Here is a 20,439-nt window from a genome sequence, read left to right on the forward strand (position 1 = left end):
CTTACTTTTATTTCTATTTCACTGTCCGTATGCGCAGCTCTGGCTTGAGCTGCTACTAGCTTAGCCCGTGCTTTGGCGATGGCTATGCTTACTCTAGAACCACCCGATGACCGTGAACCAACTTGCGATCTGTAGTAACCGGTGCTTATAGACCGATTGTCACGTTCTACAGTTTCTTTTGCCTGTTTAAGGTCTTCTACTTGCTTCAAAGCATTTTCGTTATTATCTTCTGACATGTTGATGTGAGGTAGATGTGCTCTACGAGGTTAAGGCTTACTCTGGGTTCCTCCTGCTCCGCTCTTCACAGCTAGCCGTATTGCTATCTTTTCACTGATATCTTTTCACTGATATCTTTTCACTGCTAGCCGTATTGCTATCTTTTCACTGTACTGGCCGCGCTAGACGTGCTCCTATCTAGCTATCCAGCAAGTTAAACACTCATTCAAAATAATTCTTCCTGAAGCGGTTGCTGTTTTGAAGCTTTTACTTGAACAAATTTGTGAAAAGATATTGCGCTTGGCCTAACATATGAAGTCAGATTACACTGGATTGTAATGGAACCTCTCATAGCAAATTCTCCATTACTCAAGTCAGGTTCTTCCTGGCAAAACTGCTTCCTGGGGTCAACAGGAAGAAAGGTAGGAAGGTCAAATGACCTCACACAGGAAGAAAGGAACAAAGGTCAAATGACCTCACACAGGAAGAAAGATCAGATGACCTTTCCAGCATACAAACTGTTAACACAATAACCGCCACCAGAGGGTGCTATTGCATGTAAAAATGTCCAGAATGTCACATAATGTCCATCGGTCCAGAACAGATGGGCTATCACGCCTGCCACTGCCTACTGCGGAGGAAGCACCAGCAGTGGATCCTGTCGAAATATTTCATTCGACTATAGTTGAATACCTACCGGTAACTAACGCTCGTATAGAAAAGGAGACCCGAAATGACCCGACACTGTCTCGGGTATATGATTTGACGGTGAAGGGATGGCCAGCACATGGCGACTCACTGTTGCCAGCATTCTCGACAAGAAGAGAACAGCTGTCAGTGTGCCGGGGGACCTTGATGTGTGGATCCCGAGTGGTAATTCCACCCAAGTTAAGGGAGAGAGTGCTCAATGAGTTTCATGAGGGTCATCTGGGAGGGGTAAAAATGAAAAGCCTTGCCAGGGCTTATGTGTGGTGGCCGGGAATCAATAAACAAATTGAGGACCTGACCAAGAGCTGCTCAGGATGCAAGAAAGTCCAAAATGCACCACCACATGCCCCTCTACACCCATGGGAGTGGCCCTCATCTCCATGGCAATGGGTGCATATTGATTTTGCTGGTCCATTCATGGACTCAATGTTTTTAATAGCTGTGGATGCGCACTCAAAATGGCCTGAGGTCATCAAAATGTCCTCCACCACCACGGAGAAAACTATTGCAGTCCTATGGACCATTTTTGCCAGGAACGGCTTGCCAGAACAGATTTGCTCCGATAACGGACCACAGTTTGTGTCCGAAGAATTCCGGAGGTTTATGAAGAAAAATGGGGTAAGGCATTACACATCCGCCCCGTATCATCCAGCCACAAATGGATTGGCTGAGAGGTTCGTACAAACCTTTAAGAAGGCAATAAAGGCTATGTACAATGACAACATTCCGCTGCAGCATAAGGTGGACAATTTCCTGTTCGCCTACCGGAATGCGACACATGCAGTCACCAACCAGGCCCCGGCCATGATGTTCTTTAACCGAAGGTTAAGATCTCGCCTGGATTTGCTCAGACCAAATGTACGAAGAGATGTTGAGAGTAAGCAATTCCAGCACATCCATGAGGAGCCAACAAGGAGCTTCCAATGTAGGGCAACCAGTCTTGGCCCGCGACTACCGAACAGAAAAATGGCAGCCAGGAACGATATGCACACGGCAGGGCCCACTAATGTACACAGTGGACGTTGGGGAGAACATCGTGAGACGCCATGCTGACCAGGTCCTAGAGTCACAGGAACAAGTCAACCCCATGCCTCGCCCATACGTACCTGGTGAGGAACCCAATGTACAGGTCGCATCTACCCCAGAAAGAGTAGCATCGGAAGCTGATGACCCAACCGACGACAGGGGGCCAGAATCGCCTCCGCACCAAGAGCGAGACACTCGGGAAAGGCGCTATCCAGAAAGGATCAGGAAGCCTCCCCAAAGACTGAATATATAAATGGACTATTTTCAGCTAACGTTGCATGTTAAAAGTGTTAATTGTAATTAGTTTGATATTTAATTGTTAAATGAGTGTTATGGTACTGTTAATCTAAAAGGGGAGGAATTGTAATGTATATACCTTTAAGGGGGGAACTACTTTTTACAGCTCATGTATACTGTAGTACCGGCAGTGACCACACCTGTATATAGCACTGAGTAGTAATCTGTACAGTTCAGTTCCAGAGTGAGCCACGTTGAGTAAACACCTGTTGTACCGTTCTCCTGCAGTCTGTGTCTTACTACTGACGGACACAGCAATTACCACCTACCGCCCTCCCTCAGCTGATGAATCAGTACACCTCCATGTTGAACAGCACTTGGAAGAAGCACTGAGAGTAGCAAGGGCACAAAATGTACTCAGGTTGGGGGACTCCAATGTCCATCACCAAGAGTGGCTTGGTAGCACTACTACTGACCGAGCTGGCTGAGTCCGGTAGGACACAGCTGCCAGTCTGGGCCTGCGACAGGTGGTGAGAGAACCAACACGGGGGAAAAACCTACTTGACCTCGTCCTCACCAATCTACCTGTTGCAGATGAATCTGTCCATGACAGTATTGGTAGTAGTGACCACCGCACATTCATTGTGGAGACGAAGTCCCATCTTCACACTGAGGACATCCTCCATCGTGTTGTGTGGCACTAACACCGTACTAAATGGGATAGATTCAGAACAGATCTAACATCTCAAAACTGGGCATCCATGAGGCGCTGTGGGCCATCAGCAGCAGCAGAATTGTATTCCACCACAATCTGTAACCTCATGTCCCGGCATAGCCCTCACTCTACCATTACCATCAAGCCAGGGGGCCAATCCTGGTTCAATAAGGAGTGTAGAAGAGCATGCCAGGAGCAGCACCAGGCGTACCTAAAAATGAGGTGCCAACCTGGGAAAGCTGCAACACAGGACTACATGCATGCTAAAAAGCGGAAGCAGCATGCTATAAACAGGGCTAAGAGATCCCACAATCAACAGATCAGATCAAAGCTCTGCAGTCCTGCCACATCCAGTCGTGAATGGTGGTGGACCATTAAACAACTAACGGGAGGAGGAAGCTCCATGAATATCCCCATCCTCAATGATGATGGAGCCCAGCACGTGAGTGTAAAAGACAAGGCAGAAGTGTTTGCAACCATTTTCAGCCAGAAGTGCCAAGTGGATGATCCATATCGGCCTACTCCCGAGGTCCCCACCATCACAGAAGCCAGTCTTCAGCCAATTCGATTTATTCCACGTGATATCAAGAAACGGCTGAGCGTACTGGATACAGCAACATCCCGGCTATCGTGCTGAAGACTTGTGCTCCCAAACTAGCCGTGTCTCTAGCCAAGCTGTTCCAGTATAGCTACAACACTGGCATCTATCCAACAATGTGAAAAACTGCCCAGGTACGTCCTGTCCACAAAAAGCAGGACAAATCCAATCCGGCCAATTACCACCCCATCAGTCTACTCTCAATCATCAGCAAAGTGATGGAAGGTGTCATCGACAGTGCTATCAAGCGGCACTTACTCATCAATAACCTGCTCACTGATGCCCAGGTTGGGTTCCGCCAAGACCACTCGGCTCCCGACCTCATTACAGCCTTGATCCAAACATGGACAAAGGAGCTGAATTCCAGAGGTGAGGTGAGAGTGACTGCCCTCGACATCAAGGCAGCATTTGACCGAGTGTGGCATCAAGGAGCCCGAGTAAAACTGAAGTCAATGGGAATCAGGGGGAAAACTGTCCACTGGCTGGAGTCATACTGAGCACAAAGGAAGATGGTTGTGGTGTTTGGAGGTCAATCATCACAGCCCCAGGACATCGCTGCAGGAGTTCCTCAGGGCAGTGTCCTAGGCCCAACCATCTTCAGCTGCTTCATCAATGACCTTTCCTCCAAAATAAGGTCAGAAATGGGGATGTTCGCTGATGACTGTACAGTGTTCAGCGCCATTCACAACTCCTCAGTTAATGAAGCAGTCGATGCCCGCATGCAACAAGACCTGGACGATGTTCAGGCTTGGGCTGATAAGTGGCAGGTAACATTCGTGCCACACAAGTGCCAGGCAATGACTATCTCTAACAAGCGAGAGTCTAACCACCGCCCCAGGTGGCGAGAGAACCAACACGAGGGGAAAAACCTACTTGACTTCGTCCTCACCAATCTAAATACCATGCCAACAAGAGCAGGTCAGAGGCTAGGTATTCTGTGGCGAGTGTCTCACCTCCTGACTCCCCAAAGACTTTCCACCATCTACAAGGCACAAATCAGGAGTGTGATGGAATACTCTCCACTTGCCTGGATGAGTGCAGCTCCAACAACATTGAAGAAGCTCGACACCATCCAGGACAAAGCAGCCTGCTTGTTTGGCACCCCATCCACCACCTTAAACATTCACTCACTCCACCGCCGGCGTACCGTGGCTGCAGTGTGTACCATCTACAAGATGCACTGCAGCAACTCGCCAAGGTTTCTCCAACAGCACCTCCCAAACCTGTGCCCTCTTCCACCTAGAAGGACAAGGGCAGCAGGCACATGGGAACACCACCACCTCCAAGTTCCCCTCCAAGTCACACACCATCCAAACTTGGAAGTATATCACCATCCCTTCATCGTTGCTGGGTCAAAATCTTGGAACTCCCTCCCTAACAGCCCTTCACCACACGGACTGCAGCAGTTCAAGATGTCGGCTCACCACCACCTTCTCAAAGGCAATTAGGGATGGGCAATAAATGCTGGCCTTGCCAGAGACGCCCACATCCCATGAACAAATAAAAAAAAAGGCAAGATCTCAGCATAAGTGCTAGGTATGTGGCCAATGTAAATTTTCAGCTTCACATGTTAATATAGCTTCATGTTAGCCATTTCTTTATGAACAAATTTCATAAACAAACATGCACAACACCCAATATGCAACAACACTAAGCGAGCATGGCCAAAAGTGGTATTAATTTTTATCACTGCAAAAGCAAACAAATATCACTTACTCCTCCCAGTCTGAATCGGACGTGAACTCCAGCAGCACTGTCCAGTAATTCTGCCTGTGAATATATAGCAGCAATGGATTTAGATTCCACCATGTTAACTTTCTAGAATTCTCATTTGTATGTTGTTTTAAATTTAACTGTGAAGCAGATTCACAAGTCAGTACTATGGCAGACTCAAGAAAAAAAAAATTGTCAATATGCAAAAATTGTTCCCATATTTTTTTTCTTACTATAAATGCAAAGTAAAGTTCCCTCTACTCTGTCCTAACCACAGAAGAGTACCCCCCCCCCCCCACTGCACCAGCAGCCAGGCAATTTTGTGTCAATTAGAGCCAAATTTGGGTAGTTTTGTGCTGTGGGCCCATGGCATCAGACACTAGATTGAGATTGCCCAAACCCATTTCAAATAGGATCCTTACAGCTACCAGGTGGAAATTTTCAGCTGTTCAGTTAGGGCTAATTTGAACCCTTTTCCTGCGTTTTAGTTTCAAATGACATCTGTTGTCAGTCAACTCATCAAAATACAGTGCAGCAAATGCAAATTGTGACCATATTTTATTTATGTATAAAATACACAGGAACCCTAAATACCCAAAAAGGAGAGAGGCAGAGGACACTAAATGTAAACTTAGTAGAAAACCTTCTGTCGGTATTTGTGAGTAGGATAATGTCTTATCATTTGTCCCACCCTCTCTTAACCTACCATTAATATGTTATAGTCTTCACCTTGAAAGGAAGGAATGCTTAAACCCAAGAAAGACAATAATATTAGAATACTAATAATATTAATATATATCAATATTAGAACTGAAATTCCAAAATGATACTGCAAGTGACTTGAGCTAGGTGGTGCTACCCGAGATGAACAAGAGTAAAACAAAAACAAAATAATGCAGGTGCTGGAAATTGTAAACAAACAGAAAATGCTGGAAAAGCTCAGCAAGTCAGGCAACATCTGTAAAGAAAGGAAGAATGTTAACATTTCAGGCATAGCCCTGGAAGATATTACAGACATATGTGGTCTTTTCCCCCCGCCCCCCTTTCCCTTGCTCTGTTCCTTCTTATAAGCTGTTCATCTGTAATGGGCCAGAATTTACTGCAAAAATAACGGCAAGGCTAATGACGCTCACCGTTATTTATGTGCAAATTGGACAGCAACTTCAGACGATGGCAGATGCACAATTAAACGTGAATATCTGAAACTTGCTGTCCAAGATGTGCTGCTCCTCCGTAAACTGCACGAAAACTGCATCTCACTATCTGGCTCCTCTTCCAAATATATTGGCCCTGAAATTAGGATCGGGAGCTTGCCGCGCGTGCAAGCCCCCGATGTGCACTTACCCGGCGCGCTGACATTTGAATCATGGCCCGCATTGCATTTCCTCTCACTGGCCCGCTTGAGGTCCTGCCGCGCTGTGCGTGCGTGACCCAGCGGCGTACTATAGTGCGATGAGCCGGCTGGGATCACGTGAGCACAGGGCAACCAATGGGAGGTTGCAAAAGTTCATTCATGAGTTTGACAGTAAGAGCTGTCAAACTCATGAAAACTCCTGGCCCCAAAACACTACTTAAACTTGAAAGAAAATTTAAAAAAAACATTGCACTACTTAAATGAACCATAAATAACTGTAAAAAACTATTTTAAACAATAATTTTAAAATTTGAAAAAAATTATATTAAAAAATCGGGGCTAAAACTAAACTTACCTTACTGTAAATTCTTTAAAAATAATAAACCTGTGGAAAAATTTTTTATAAATTGTATTAATAGACCACTTACCTGTAAAACTAAGTACTTACGTGTGGTTTTTCAATGCGTAAAAACCGAAGGCCTTTACACATGCGCAACTCTCTAAAAATAAAGGAAATCCAAGTCGTGCGCGCAGGATCAGCCTCTTAACCCCTTGGGTCAGAGGAGAGGAAATGCTGGTTTTCCCCGCATGCGCTGTGCATGCTGAAAACCGGCAATTCCTCCGGGCACACGCGTGAGTACCCCGTCCGTACTCACGTGTTGGGAGAGGAATTACTGGGCCATTGAATGGCATGAAGTTTCTGTTATTTGCATTGTAGATACGGACTAAATTCGCAACAGAAAGTTAGGGCTTGTCCATTTCAGTCTAAGTATCCTTTTTAACAGCATGATAAGTCTTAATTACTGCCAAACACCTTCTCTGGCACTGAAAATTAACTTTTACAAGTGTGGTGTCTTATTCCTTCAATTAATTTTTAAAAACTTTTTCTTTCTGTCTCTTTTTTCTCTTTCTCTTAATCCAATATTTCTTTCCAACCCTTTATTTCGCTTTCTGGACCTGACTTGACACTGAATTCACTATTCTAACTTGCATTTCGTGGTTCAGACTCTGTGATGTTCATTAATAATACTTCAATCTGATTGGTTAAGGAGACACACAGTCGTTTTCCCTGTTCGCACAGGTCCCAAATAGCAATATAGAGGGCACCGCGCCCTTTGGATCTCTAACTTACAGCAACTTCCAGTGCAAAAGGTCATAAAAATTAAAGGGGTAAGGGTAAGTCAAACGAACGGCGGATGCTGTTCATTCACCGGCTATTGTAAGTTCTAGCCCAATATCTTTCCATTCTGACGAAGGGTTATGCCTGAAACATTAACATTTTTCCTTTCTTTATAGATGCTGCTTGACTTGCTGAGTGCTTCCAGCAGTTTATGTTTTTGTTTATATCTACAAGGGGCAGTAAATCATAATTTTTGTGCTTTTTATTGCTACCAAATAGTAGCCATTTTAATAACGGAAATGTTTTACTGAAATTAATGCTTAAATATTTTGTATCATGGGATTGGGGGTAATATACTAGCATGGATTGAGGATTGGTTAATGGACAGAAAACAGAGAGTAGGAATAAAAGGGTCATTTTTGGGTTGGCAGGCTGTAACTAGTGGTGTACCGCAAGGATCAGTGCTTGGGCCTCAGCTATTCACAATCTACATCAATGATTTGGATGTGGGGACCAAATGTAATATATCCAAGTTTGCTGATGATACAAAGCTGGGTGGGAATGTAAGTTGTGAGGAGAATGCAAGGAGGCTTCAAGGGGATGTAGACAGGCTAAGTGAGTGGGCAAGAACATGGCAAATGGAATATAATGTGGAGAAATGTGAAGTTATCCACTTTGGTAGGAAAAATAGAAAAGCAGAGTATTTTTTAAATGGTGAGAGATGCCTTGTACACAAATCACTGAAAGTTAACATGCAGATACAGCAAGCAATTATAAAAGCAAATGGTATGTTGGTCTTTATTACAAGAGGATTTGAGTATAAAAGTAAAGACGTCTGACTGCAATTATATAGGGCCCTGGCGAGACCACACCTGGAGTATTGTGTACAGTTTTACTCTCCTTACCTAAGAAAGGATGTTGAGTTGAGTTGAGTTGGAAAGTTGAGTACTTGCCATAGAGAGAGTGCAATGAAGGTTCACCAGACTGGTTCCTGGGATGGGGGGGATTGTCCTACGAGGAGAGATTCAGTAGACTAGGTCTATATTCTCTAGAGTTTAGAAGAATGAGAGGTGATCTCATTGAAACATACAAAATTCTTACAGGGCTTGACAGGGTAGATACAGGGAGGATGTTTCCCCTGGCTGGGGAGTCTAGAACCAGGGGTCACAGACTCAGAATTAGGGGTCGGCCATTTAGAACTGAGATGAGGAGAAATGTCTTCACTCAGAGGGTGGTGAATCTTTGGAATTCTCTGCCCCAGTGGGCTGTGGAGGCTCAGCCGTTGAGTATATTCAAGACAGAGATCAATAGATTTTTGAACATTAAGGGAATCATGGAAAATGGGAATAGTGCAGGGAAGTGGAGATGAGGTAGAACATCAGCCATGATCTTATTGCATGGCGGAGCAGGCTCGAAGGGCCGAAAGGCCTACTCCTGCTCCTATTTCTAATGTTCTTATGTTCTAGATGTAGCTCTAAATTACCGTGGAATGGTCCTGCTGAGAACTGATGGAAGTCCTGACCTAATGAGAGCAGGCAATTCAAGCAACAGTCAAAATTAGGATTCAGACTCAAATCAACACTCTACAGCAGGACCCTTGCTGCAACCAATTTTAGATTATTTTTACTTACAGAAAAATGTAAAAGTAAATAGAACAGAAATAAAGCCCAATAAAAAGCACAGTATAAAATTTAGAGATCTAGGGACTGAATATTTATCATGTGTAGTTGACGTGCTCATAGTCAGACCTCATTATGGGCTTTATTGGTTAAGTAGAGTTCCACTGAAGATCATTCTTGGCTCAATTTCTGCAAATCTTTATCAGAAGTTCTTCTTCTTCTTAGGCAGTCCCTCGGAACCGAGGATGACTTGCTTCCACATTAAAAATGAGTTCGCAGGTGACTGATGAGTCCAATGCGGGACCTACAGTCTCTGTCACAGGTGGGGCAGACGGTGGTTGAAGGGGCGGGTGGGTGGGGTGCTTGGGTTGACGTGCGCTCCTTGCGCTGCCTGCGCTTGACTTCCGCTTGCTCCCGGCGAAGAGACTCGAGGTGTTCGGCACCTTCCCGGATGCTTCTCCTCCACTTTGTGCGGTCTTGGGCCAGGGATTCCCAGGTGTCGGTGGGGATGTTACACTTTTCCAAGGAGGCTTTGAGGGTGTCCTTGAAGCGTTTCCTCTGCCCACCTGGGGCTCTCTTGCCGTGCCGGAGCTCCGAGTAGAACACTTGTTTTGGGAGTCTCGTATCGGGCATGCGGACAATGTGACCCGTCCATCGGAGCTGATTGAGCATGGTCAGAGCTTCGATGCTGGGGATGTTGGCCTGAGCAAGAACACTGATGTTGGTGCACCTATCCTGCCAATGGATTTGCAGGATCTTGCGGATGCAGGGTTGGAGGTACCTCTCTAGTGCTTTGAGGTGCCTGCTGTACATGGTCCATGTCTCTGAGGCATACAGCAGGGCAGGTATCACTGCTGCCCTGTAGACCATGAGCTTAGTGCCGGGTTTGAGGTCCTGGTCTTCAAACACTTATTTCCTCAGGCGACCGAAGGCTGCACTGGCACACTGAAGGCAGTGTTGGACTTCGTCGTCGACGTCTGTCCTTGTTGACAGTAGGCTCCCGAGGTATGGAAAGTGGTCCATGTTGTCCAAGGCCTTGTCGTGGATTTTGATAATCGGGGGGCAGCACTGTGTGGCAGGGGCAGGTTGGTAGAGGACCTTTGTCTTACGGATGTTTAGTGTAAGGCCCATGCTCTCGTATGCTTCGGTGAAGGTATTTACGATGGTTTGGAGTTCGAACTCTGAGTGAGCGCAGACGCAAGCATTGTCTGCATACTGTAATTCGACGACAGAGGATGGGACGACCTTGGATCTGGACTGGAGGCGACGGAGGTTGAACAGTTTCCTGTTTGTTCTGTAAATTAGCTCCATTCCAGTGGGGAGCTTATTGAGGGTGAGATGGAGCATTGCAGCAAGGAAGATTGAGAAGAGCGTTGGTGCGATGACACAGCCTTGCTTGACCCCGGTTCATACGTGAATTGGGTCTGTGGTGGAACCGTTGGTCAGGATCACGGCTTGCATGTCGTCGTGAAGCAGGCGGAGGATGGTGACAAACTTTTGAGGGCAGCTGAATTTGAGGAGGACACTCCATAATCCCTCATGGTTGACAGTGTCGAAGGCCTTTGTGAGATCAAAGAAGGCCATGTACAGCGGTTGGTGCTGTTCCCTGCATTTCTCTTGTAATTGACGTGCGGTGAAGATCATGTCCATTGTGCCCCTTAATGGGCGGAATCCGCATTGTGACTCTGGGAGGAGCTCTTCGGCCACTGGGAGAAGGCGATTGAGGAGGATTCTTGCGATTACTTTTCCTGTGGCAGATAGCAGGGAAACTCCTCTGTAATTACCGCAATCGGACTTGTCACCTTTCTTGAAGATGGTCACAATTACGGCATCTCTGAGATCCCCTGGCATGCTCTCCTCCTTCCAGGTAAGAGAAATGAGTTCATGAATTCGCGCCAGTAGTGCTTCTCCGCCATGCTTTAGTGCCTCGACGGGGATTCCATCTGCTCCTGAGGCCTTGTTGTTCTTCAGTTGTCGGATGGCCTTTTCAACCTCATGCCGGGCTGGGGTTGTGCTGAGATGGTGGCGGGTAGCATGCTGTGTGATGGAGTTGAGGACACTCGTGTCGAAGACAGAGTAGTGGTTAAGGAGATCTTCGAAGTGCTCCTTCCAGTGGGCACGGACTGCTTCCCTGTCCTTGACGAGTACCTCTCCGTTCTTGGCCCGCAGTGGGGAAGGGCCTTGGGTGCTTGGGGCATAGATGGTCTTGACTGCGCTAAAGAATCCATGCACATCGTGGTTGTCGGCTAGCTGCTGGGTCTCCTGCGCTTTCTCCACCCACCATCTGTTTTTTAGGTCGCGAGTTTTTTGTTGGACCATGGCCTTCAGGCTTCTGTAGAGCTGCTTTCTTGCTCTCGAGTTCTGTTGCTGTTTCCAGATCAGAAATGCCTTGCGCTTGCGGCTTATTAGCTCCTGGATCTCCTGGTCATTCTCGTTGAACCAGTCTTGGTGTTTCCTAGTTGAGTGACCAAGCATCTCTTCACAGGTGCTGATTATGGAGGCCTTGAGTGCAGACCAGACGCTGTGGACACTCTGTGTCTCTGCAACACTGGGAGTCGTCAGGTTGTTTGTGAGGGGCAGGCTGAATAGGGCTTTCTTAGCGGGGTCTTTGAGTGCTCCAGCGTTAATTTTCCTGCGGCATTGTTTCTGTTGCCGCCGCTGTTTTGGGGCTGCATTGGTGGAGATGACAGAGTGGATTATGCGGTGGTCTGTCCAGCAGTCGTCAGCTCCTGTCATGGCGCGGGTGATGCGGACGTCCTTGCGGTCCCTCACTCGGACGATGACGTAGTCCAGCAGATGCCAGTGCTTGGAACGAGGGTGCTGCCATGAAGCCTTGTACTTGTCTCTCTGATGGAACAAGGTGTTGGTTATGACGAGGCCATGTTCTAAGCATTTCGACAGGAGGAGGGTACCATTGGAGTTGGCTTTCCCTACCCCCTCTCTGCCGATCACACCTCCCCAGAGGTGTGATCTTTATCAGAAGCATTTCTAAATTGTCCTACCTGATCATATTATATGCATAAGATATAATATTAAATATGGGTTAGGTACGTTGTGGGATTTTCATGGAACAATCTTGCCTGTCTGGCTTAAAGCTCTAAATCTTCACTTGGTGCCTCTTTGTATAGTGAAATCCACTAACATCAATAACAGTGATGTGCAAACTTTAGAAAAAGCAAGAAACTTGGTGAAACAGGAAAGGTCTTTTTTTTATCTTAGTTTGCAGATTAGTCTTGGTGTGAAATATTAGGAAAGTGAAAAAGATTTTATTTTGCTAACGATTTCTTGCTAAAGTAAGATATATATATCCATCTGTTATATGTACATTCCCCATTTTATTTATTGTGCTGAATCTCAAACGATCTTAGTAACAAAATCTGAGGGTTTTAAGCATACATCATTGTTCTTACCTCGATTGGGTTGATACATTTCATCATAAACCTAGGGTTTCCTTTCCCTCTGAAATTAAGCATATTCTTGTAATGCTTAAACAACTGCATATTCTGCAAACAGCAAAACAAGGTTTGCAGTTACATCAATAATGGCAAAAATAATGCAAATTCCTCAACTGGACCAAAACAGAACATGTCAGTTAATTTAATTTGAACATCAAAAAATGTGAAACTTACTTATTAGCCCAATATGCACGTAGAGTAGTGACAGTGACTAATAGCCGTTCCTTCAGGAACGTGAATGAACCATAACTCACAAGCACTGGAGCAGAAGTAAGATTTTATTTTTCAGCATTCTGCTCTCTCGAAGGTGCTAACTTTTGTTGGGATGTGGTTCCATGGACACTGGAAAAACATCCTTCACCACAGCCAGGTGGCCTTTCCTCATGTGTGAACCTCAACAAAGAGTGCCGACAGGTATATTTACTATGGCTGAGGTGGGGGGAGCACAAATGTCACATATTTGAATTGCATTTCATAATTGAGGTACATGTGCAATTGATGAATTTTAACAAGTTGAAATGTTTAAAAATGGGGTTGAATTTCCACGGGGGTTCTCCTGAGTGTCCACTGTAACTTTGGTAGAAAATCCACAGAAACCCTGGATCAAACCCAATCTATTTAAAGCATCCTAAATGATGCAGCAAGTTTATTCAATGAGTAACTAACTATACAGATCAGGAAGGTCCCAGGTTTGATCTTCGGTATGTACTGAGTTAGCTGACCTCAATGGGGTGGTGGTATAGTGCTACAATTGCCTCAGCCCACCTGGGTAGCGAGAGGAAAATCATCCAGGGTTCCCGCTCCTGATCCGTATCCAACGATCCTTGCTAAAAGAATGTACATTTGGATAGAGTCATAGGGGGAAAAACTCAGTTGGTTGCGCCTCCCGTTAGCGCCTTAAGAGGGCGCTAACGGGACACAAACCAACTAGCGCCCAGGCGCAGCACTGCCCACGCCTCCCGCAAAATTCAGTGGGAGGTTAGTGGTGGCGCTAACCGGTAGCGCCCTGCGGCGCTGTGCCACTGGCGATGACGTCATTGGTGCGCGCAGCGCCACGGCCACGATCTTCGGGAGCGCCCCCTGACTTACTGCCGGACACTATGTCCGACGGGGTCAGGGGGGCGTACCTGCGGCCGGGGAGGTGCAATTTAAAGGCGAGGTGCGGGTGGCCATTTTTGTTGCTGGCCGCCTGCCAGCACCTGCCTGCGCTCCCGTCCCAGACCTCCTGAAACGCCCCCCCCCGCGGAGTGCTGGCCGCGCTCCAAGAGCCCAGCACTTCTCTTGAGTGCCGGGCTCTTTTGCCTGCACTCCCGATCCCTGGGGGCCCAGCTGGGCCCCAGGTCGCGCTGCATAAGGCCCCTCCCCTTTAAGAAGGGGAGGAAGGCCTGCAATACCGCGGCACGATGTGCCGCAGCATGTGGCGCTGCAGCACATAACGCCGCAATATTGACTCACAGCGCCCCAAGAGGGATGCGGGGCGCTTCCAGTAGCGCCCCGCTTCCCTCTTGAGGCGCAACCACTCAATTTCCGGCGCGGGGATGCTAATTTTTCCGGGTTTAGCGCCCCGGCGAAGTTAGCGCCCCAATTGGACACTACTCAATTTTTAGCCCATAGAGTTATACAGCACAGAAAGAGGCCCGTCGGCCCATCGTGTCCGCACCAGCCATCAAGCCCTGTCTATTCTAATCCCACTTTCCAGCACTTGGTCTGTAGCCTTGTATGCTATGCCGTTTCAAGTGCTCATCTAAATGCTTCTTGAATGTTGTGAGGGTTCCTGCCTCTACCACCCTTTCAGGCAGTGAGTTCCAGATTCCAACCACCCTCTGGGTGAAAAAGAGTTGGTGCAGGAGGGAGGGCTTTAGTTTCCTGGATCACTGGGTCTGCTTCTGAGGAAGGTGGGACCTGTACAAGTTGGACGAGTTGCACCTGAACTGGAACAGGACCAACATCCTTGCGGGGAGGTTTGCTAGTACTGTTGGGGGGGAGGGGGGGGAGGAGGTTTAAACTAACTTGGCAGGGGGATGGGATAGGGAGTGGAGCTATAGTAGGGGTTATGCACAGCCAAATATAGAGGAAAAAACAAGTCAGCCTGGAAGGCAGAGCAAATATGTAACGGCACAAGGGAGTATGGCAAGGCTGGATGGCATTTATTTTAATGCACTGAGTCTTGCGAGTAAGGCAGATGAATTGAAGGTGTTGATGAACACATGGGAGTATGATATTGTTGCTATCACAGAGACATGGTTGAGAGAGGGGCAGGACTGGCAGCTCAATATTCCGGGATATAGAATGTTCAGGCGAGACAGAGGGGGGTGTAAAAGAGGAGGGGGTGTCGCAATATTAATCAAGGAGTCAATTACTGCTGTAAGGAGGGATGATATCTTAGCAGGTTCCTTTAATGAGGCCATATGGGTAGAACTTAAAAACAAAAAGGGGGCAAGCACTTTGCTGGGAGTGTACTATAGGCCCCCAAACAGTCAGGAGGGATAGAGGAACAGATGTGTAGGCAAATCTCAGAGAAGTGTAGAGATAATAGGGTAATAATAGTAGGGGATTTCAACTTCCCCAATATTAACTGGGATAGTCAGAGTGTGAAAGGCTTAGTGGGTGCGGAATTCTTAAAGTTCATCCAGGAGAGCTTTTTGAGCCAGCATGTAGAAAGTCCTACAAGAGAGGGGGCGGTACTGGACCTAATTCTAGGGAATGTAGCCGGGCAAGTGGTAGAAGTGTCAGTAGGAGAGCATTTTGGTGACAGTGACCATAATTCGGTGAGATTTAAGGTAGTCATAGAAAAGGACAAAGATGGACCAGAAATAAAGGTTCTAAATTGGGGGAAGGACGATTTTAATATGATAAGGCAGGATCTGGCCAAAGTGGACTGGGATCAGCTACTTGTAGGAAAATCCACATCAGAGTACTGGGAGTCTTTCAGAAAGGAAATAGAGAGAGTACAATGCCAACATGTTCCCGTAAAGGTCAAGGGTGGGACCAACAAACCCAGGGAACCTTGGATGTCAAGGGATATACAAGAATGGATTAGGGAAAAAAGGGAGGCTTTTGGCAGATACAAAGGACTAAAAACAGTGGAAGCCCTAGAGGAGTATAGAAAGTGCAGGGGGGTACTTAAAAAAGAAATTAGGAGAGCGAAGAGGAGGCATGAAAAAACACTGGTGGGCAAAATAAAGGAAAATCCCAAGGTGTTTTATAAGTATAGTAAGGGCAAGAGGATAACCAGGGAAAGAGTAGGGCCCATTAGGGACCAAAGTGGCAATCTGTGTATAGAGCCGGAAGATATAGGTGAGGTTTTAAATGAATATTTTGCATCTGTGTTCACTATGGAGAAGAACGATGTAGGCATAGAAATCAGGCAGGGGGATTGTGATATACTTGAACAAATTAGTATTGAGAGGGAGGAGGTACTCGCAGTTTTAGCAGGCTTAAAAGTGGATAAACCCCCAGACCCTGACGGGATGTATCCCAGGCTGCTGTGTGAGGCAGGGAAGAAATTGCAGGGGCTCTGGCACAAATTTTCAGAACCTCTCTGGCCACAGGGGAGGTGCCAGAGGACTGGAAAACAGCTAACGTAGTACCATTGTTCAAGAAGGGTAGTAGGGATAAACCAGGGAATTACAGGCCAGTGAGCCTAACATCAGTGGTAGGGAAATTATTGGAAAAAATTCTGAGGGACAGAATTAGTCTGCACTTGGAGAGGCAGGGATTAATCAGGGATAGTCAGCATGGCTTTGTCAGGGAGAGATCTTTCGAGGGGGTGACTAGGTGTGTGGATGGGGGTAGTGCAGTTGATGTAGTTTACATGGACTTCAGTAAGGCTTTTGACCAAGTCCCACATGGGAGACTGGTCAAGAAGGTAAGAGCCCATGGGATCCAGGGCAATTTGGCACATTGGATCCAAAATTGGCTTAGTGGCAGGAGGCAGAGGGTGATGGTCGAAGGTTGTTTTTGTGACTGGAAGCCTGTGTCCAGTGGTGTACCGTAGGGATCGGTGCTGGGTCCTTTGCTGTTTGTAGTGTAGATTAATGATTTACATATGAATGTAGGAGGTATCAATAAGTTTGCAGATGACATGAAAATTGGTGGAGTGGTAAATAGTGAAGATGGAAGCCTCAGGCTACAGGACGATATAGGTGGGATGGTTAGATGGGCAGAACAGTGGCAAATGGAATTTAACCCTGAAAAGTGTGAGCTGATGCATTTTGGGAGGACTAACAAGGCAAGGGAATACACAATGAATGGTAGGACCCTAGGAAGGACAGAAGATCAGAGGGACCTTGGTGTGCATGTACATAGATCCCTGAGGGCAGCAGGGCAGGTAGATAAGGTGGTTAAAAAGGCATATGGGATACTTATATTCTATGCCTCGGCTAATGAAGGCAAGAGCAGGGAGGTTATGATGGAGCCGTACAAAACGCTAGTTAGGCCACAGCTGGAATACTGTGTGCAGTTCTGGTCGCCACACTATAAGAGGGATGTGATTGCATTGGAGAGTGTGCAGAGGAGATTCACCAGGATGTTACCTGGGCTGGAGCGCTTCAGCTATGAAGAGAGACTGGACAGGCTGGGGTTGTTTTCCTTAGAGCAGAGAAGGCTGAGGGGGGACCTGATTGAGGTGTACAAGATTATGAGGGGCATAGGTAGGGTAGATAGAAAGGAACTTTTTCCCTTAGTAGAGGGGTCAATAACCAGGGGGCATAGTTTCAAGGTGCCGGTGAAGACAGGATTGGGCACACCAGGATGCCTCCCCCCACCAGTCAAAACTTCTGCGAATGTTTATTGACAAGACTGATATATGAATAATGGCCATTTGGGAAAGCTCATGAGGACAGTTGGTACTTGTGCAACTGTACCCCAGTGAATGGTTAATGCCTTCAGAGGAGAAGGGGAGAGAGTTGGTAAGAAACTCCTCCCCTCCAAATACCACACTAATATATTTTAACAAAGGGAGCAGTAGAATCGAGATAGTAGGCAATAAAAATTCCAAAAGCATTTTTAACTGGACTTGTAAACACCTGTGAATCAACACTAGATGTCAGTGATTGTCAGCATAGCTCCCCAAGTGCGGCACTGTACCTTGTACTTTCAGAAAGAGCTTGCCACGTCTATCATGCCTATCCTTGGTTAGTTGGTTTGTTTGCCAACCCATTTTTGGAACTTCCTACACCTGACATGCCATTTTCCGATGTGTGCCCACAGGAGCAGTATTGGTCTGTAGCTCTTGGAGTGCATCAGCATTAACTGCCACCCACTGAAGATTCTCAAATCTGGAATCAGAAGGGGTGTTAAAGACAGTTGAATGCTCCTACGATAGCAAAATACTACGGATGCTGGAAATCCGAAATAACAACAGAAAATGCTGGAAAAACTCAGCAGGCCAGGCAACATCCGTGGAGAGAGAAATAGGGTCAACGTTTCGGGTCGAAACCCTTCTACAGTTGAATGCTCCTTTACTTACACCACAATAACATTTTATTTAGGTGTCAAATGCCTGAATACTGGTGCATTGAAGTAATTAAATAAAAACTTTACTGCCCAAACAGCATGGAGAAGAGCTCCTTACTTATTTTTGCAGGGCTCACTCCATCTCTCTTTCGATAATTTAACTTTTTTATTAAAAATTCTCAATTATAAAATACAGTGGGGTTTATTTTGACTTTTGGGCAGCCGAATGGTGGAATACACTAGTTGGCTGCCCAATTGGGAGACAGTGGCCCCTGTGATTTTGAGGCCCTCATTTACATTTGCCAGGCGAGCTGTGGGGCACCAAACAGGCGTCCCGACATGGCTTGCCAGCTTTGGCAAAAGAAACCGGGCCGGAGCTGCCGACAGGAAGGTATGTTGTGGGAGGGAGGGGTCGTGGGGGTCCTGGAATGGCAGCGGCCCCAGATTATTTTTGTGGGCCCCAGTGGTGCACTCCTGCTCCTCCGTGGCTCACAAAAATAATTTAACACTTACCTATGGCAGGCCTCTTCGCCTCCATCGTTCGTGCATAAACTCCATACCTAAAATGGCAATTGGGGTAAAATTTACATCATAGAACCCCGATTTCCATATTAAGAAGGGCCTCGCGCCTGAATCAGTGGTGGATTGGACACCCAGACATAGGCCCCTTTTAAAATGATGCCAGCTGCATGATGGTGTTAGCGAGGCGGTGAGGCCACGAACCCCATTTTGAGCCTGTTAACCCAGGCGAAGGGAGTCAAAATCAACCCCAGTAAATCACGTATTTTGTGTAATATTTGCATCTTAGAACAGACTTAATACCAATATAACACTTTATTATCATCATAAATCTTCTTGTGCAATTGGGGGAGGGCAGGAAACACCAAAACAAACCTGTTGAAAGTAAGGTATGGGTGAAATAATTAAACAGCGTTTATCTAATTTCAGTAAACTCAATAGATTTTGCATATCATATCCATTTGAAGAACTGGTATGACTACACGAGATTCTTTCAGGTGTTATTATTAAAATCTTAGCAGCAATTAAAAAAGTGTGTACACATCTTTCTACCGTGTGACACTCAAAACGTGGTGATCAGCATCTTCAGTAACTGCTGTAGTCCAGCTCTCACAATATTCTCGGTTTGATAATAAATAGCTTTTCCCATTTCCACAGTGCAACAGTGCAAGAATTAGTTCGGATTTTGGTAGAATTCATGTAGAGTTGGAAAATGTCCCTAGAGCCAAACCCAATTTTAATCAGCAGCCTATTTTAAAGTGCCCACATACTGCATCTCTCAGCCTGCTTAACACTGAAGTAGGTTTCCAGTTGGGTACCATAACCGTACAGTCGTCAAGCACTCAGCCCATTGGCTCTGTTTAAAACTAGCTTTGGCATTAGATTTCTGCTAAGTGCAATGCCACTGTACAAGTAACTGTTCCAGTTAGCCATTGGAAATTTCCTTCACACACCATCTTAAATCATTTAATGGTACAATGCCCCTGATATGAGAGATCCACTCATGCATTTAAAAATCACATGCCAAAAAGAACAATTTTCTGCCATCAGTTTGAGGAGATATGACTAATTGTTTACTTAAGGAACAGGTTGTAAGTTTGTGAAAATGGCTTGAAAGCCAAAATAACTCTTCCAGAACATCTAACCACACCACTGTAATATCATTACTCCCATACTTCCTTTATTCTCTCGCATATTTTGTGGGGATAGAACATGTTGGCGGATCTCACATCAGCCAAATGTTGTGTTTGTAAACATTAGTCTAACCTGTTTTTAAAGCAGTTTTACCATCAAACCACATAATAGGGAGGAACCAAATTATTCAGCTGTATACTCAGAGGCACGTGATTCTGTTACTGATCTTAACACAGCTTTCCCGACAGTTTTCAGCTTTTTCAAACCTTGAGGTATTCAATATTCCAGACACAAAACTACAACATTCTCTAAAACTGCAAATATAATAAAGGGAATTTTTTTGTAAAATATACATATATATTTAATAAATGTATTTTCATATTTAGAATTCACCATAAAAATCTTTCAATTTTATTATATTTGGGAAATACAGTAAAGAAAGAAGCTGAATTTATATAGCACCTTTCACATCCTCAAGATGTCCCAAAGTGCTTCACACTTTGAAGTACATAGAAACATAGAAGATAGGAGCAGGAGTAGGCCATTCGGCCCCTCGAGCCTGCTCCGC

At 45.9% G+C, this 20,439-nt stretch overlaps 1 protein-coding gene across 1 annotated transcript in view; it reads right to left on the reverse strand.

The window, feature by feature from the left end:
- c10h11orf65 (chromosome 10 C11orf65 homolog) overlaps window positions 1–20,439 on the reverse strand; it is a 154,933-nt gene that overhangs the window by 72,355 nt on the left and 62,139 nt on the right. Inside the window, exons 5-6 of the mRNA XM_085999101.1 lie at window positions 12,717–12,809; window positions 5,217–5,270 (exon numbers count right to left, since the gene is read on the reverse strand). Of these exons, the coding sequence (XP_085855227.1) occupies window positions 5,217–5,270; window positions 12,717–12,809 (147 nt within the window). The remainder of the gene's footprint in view (window positions 1–5,216; window positions 5,271–12,716; window positions 12,810–20,439) is intronic.

This window comes from Somniosus microcephalus, chromosome 10 (genome assembly GCF_052327205.1).
Source record: "Somniosus microcephalus isolate GS21.2 chromosome 10, FLI_Smic_1.0, whole genome shotgun sequence".
Classification (NCBI taxonomy): domain Eukaryota; kingdom Metazoa; phylum Chordata; class Chondrichthyes; order Squaliformes; family Somniosidae; genus Somniosus; species Somniosus microcephalus.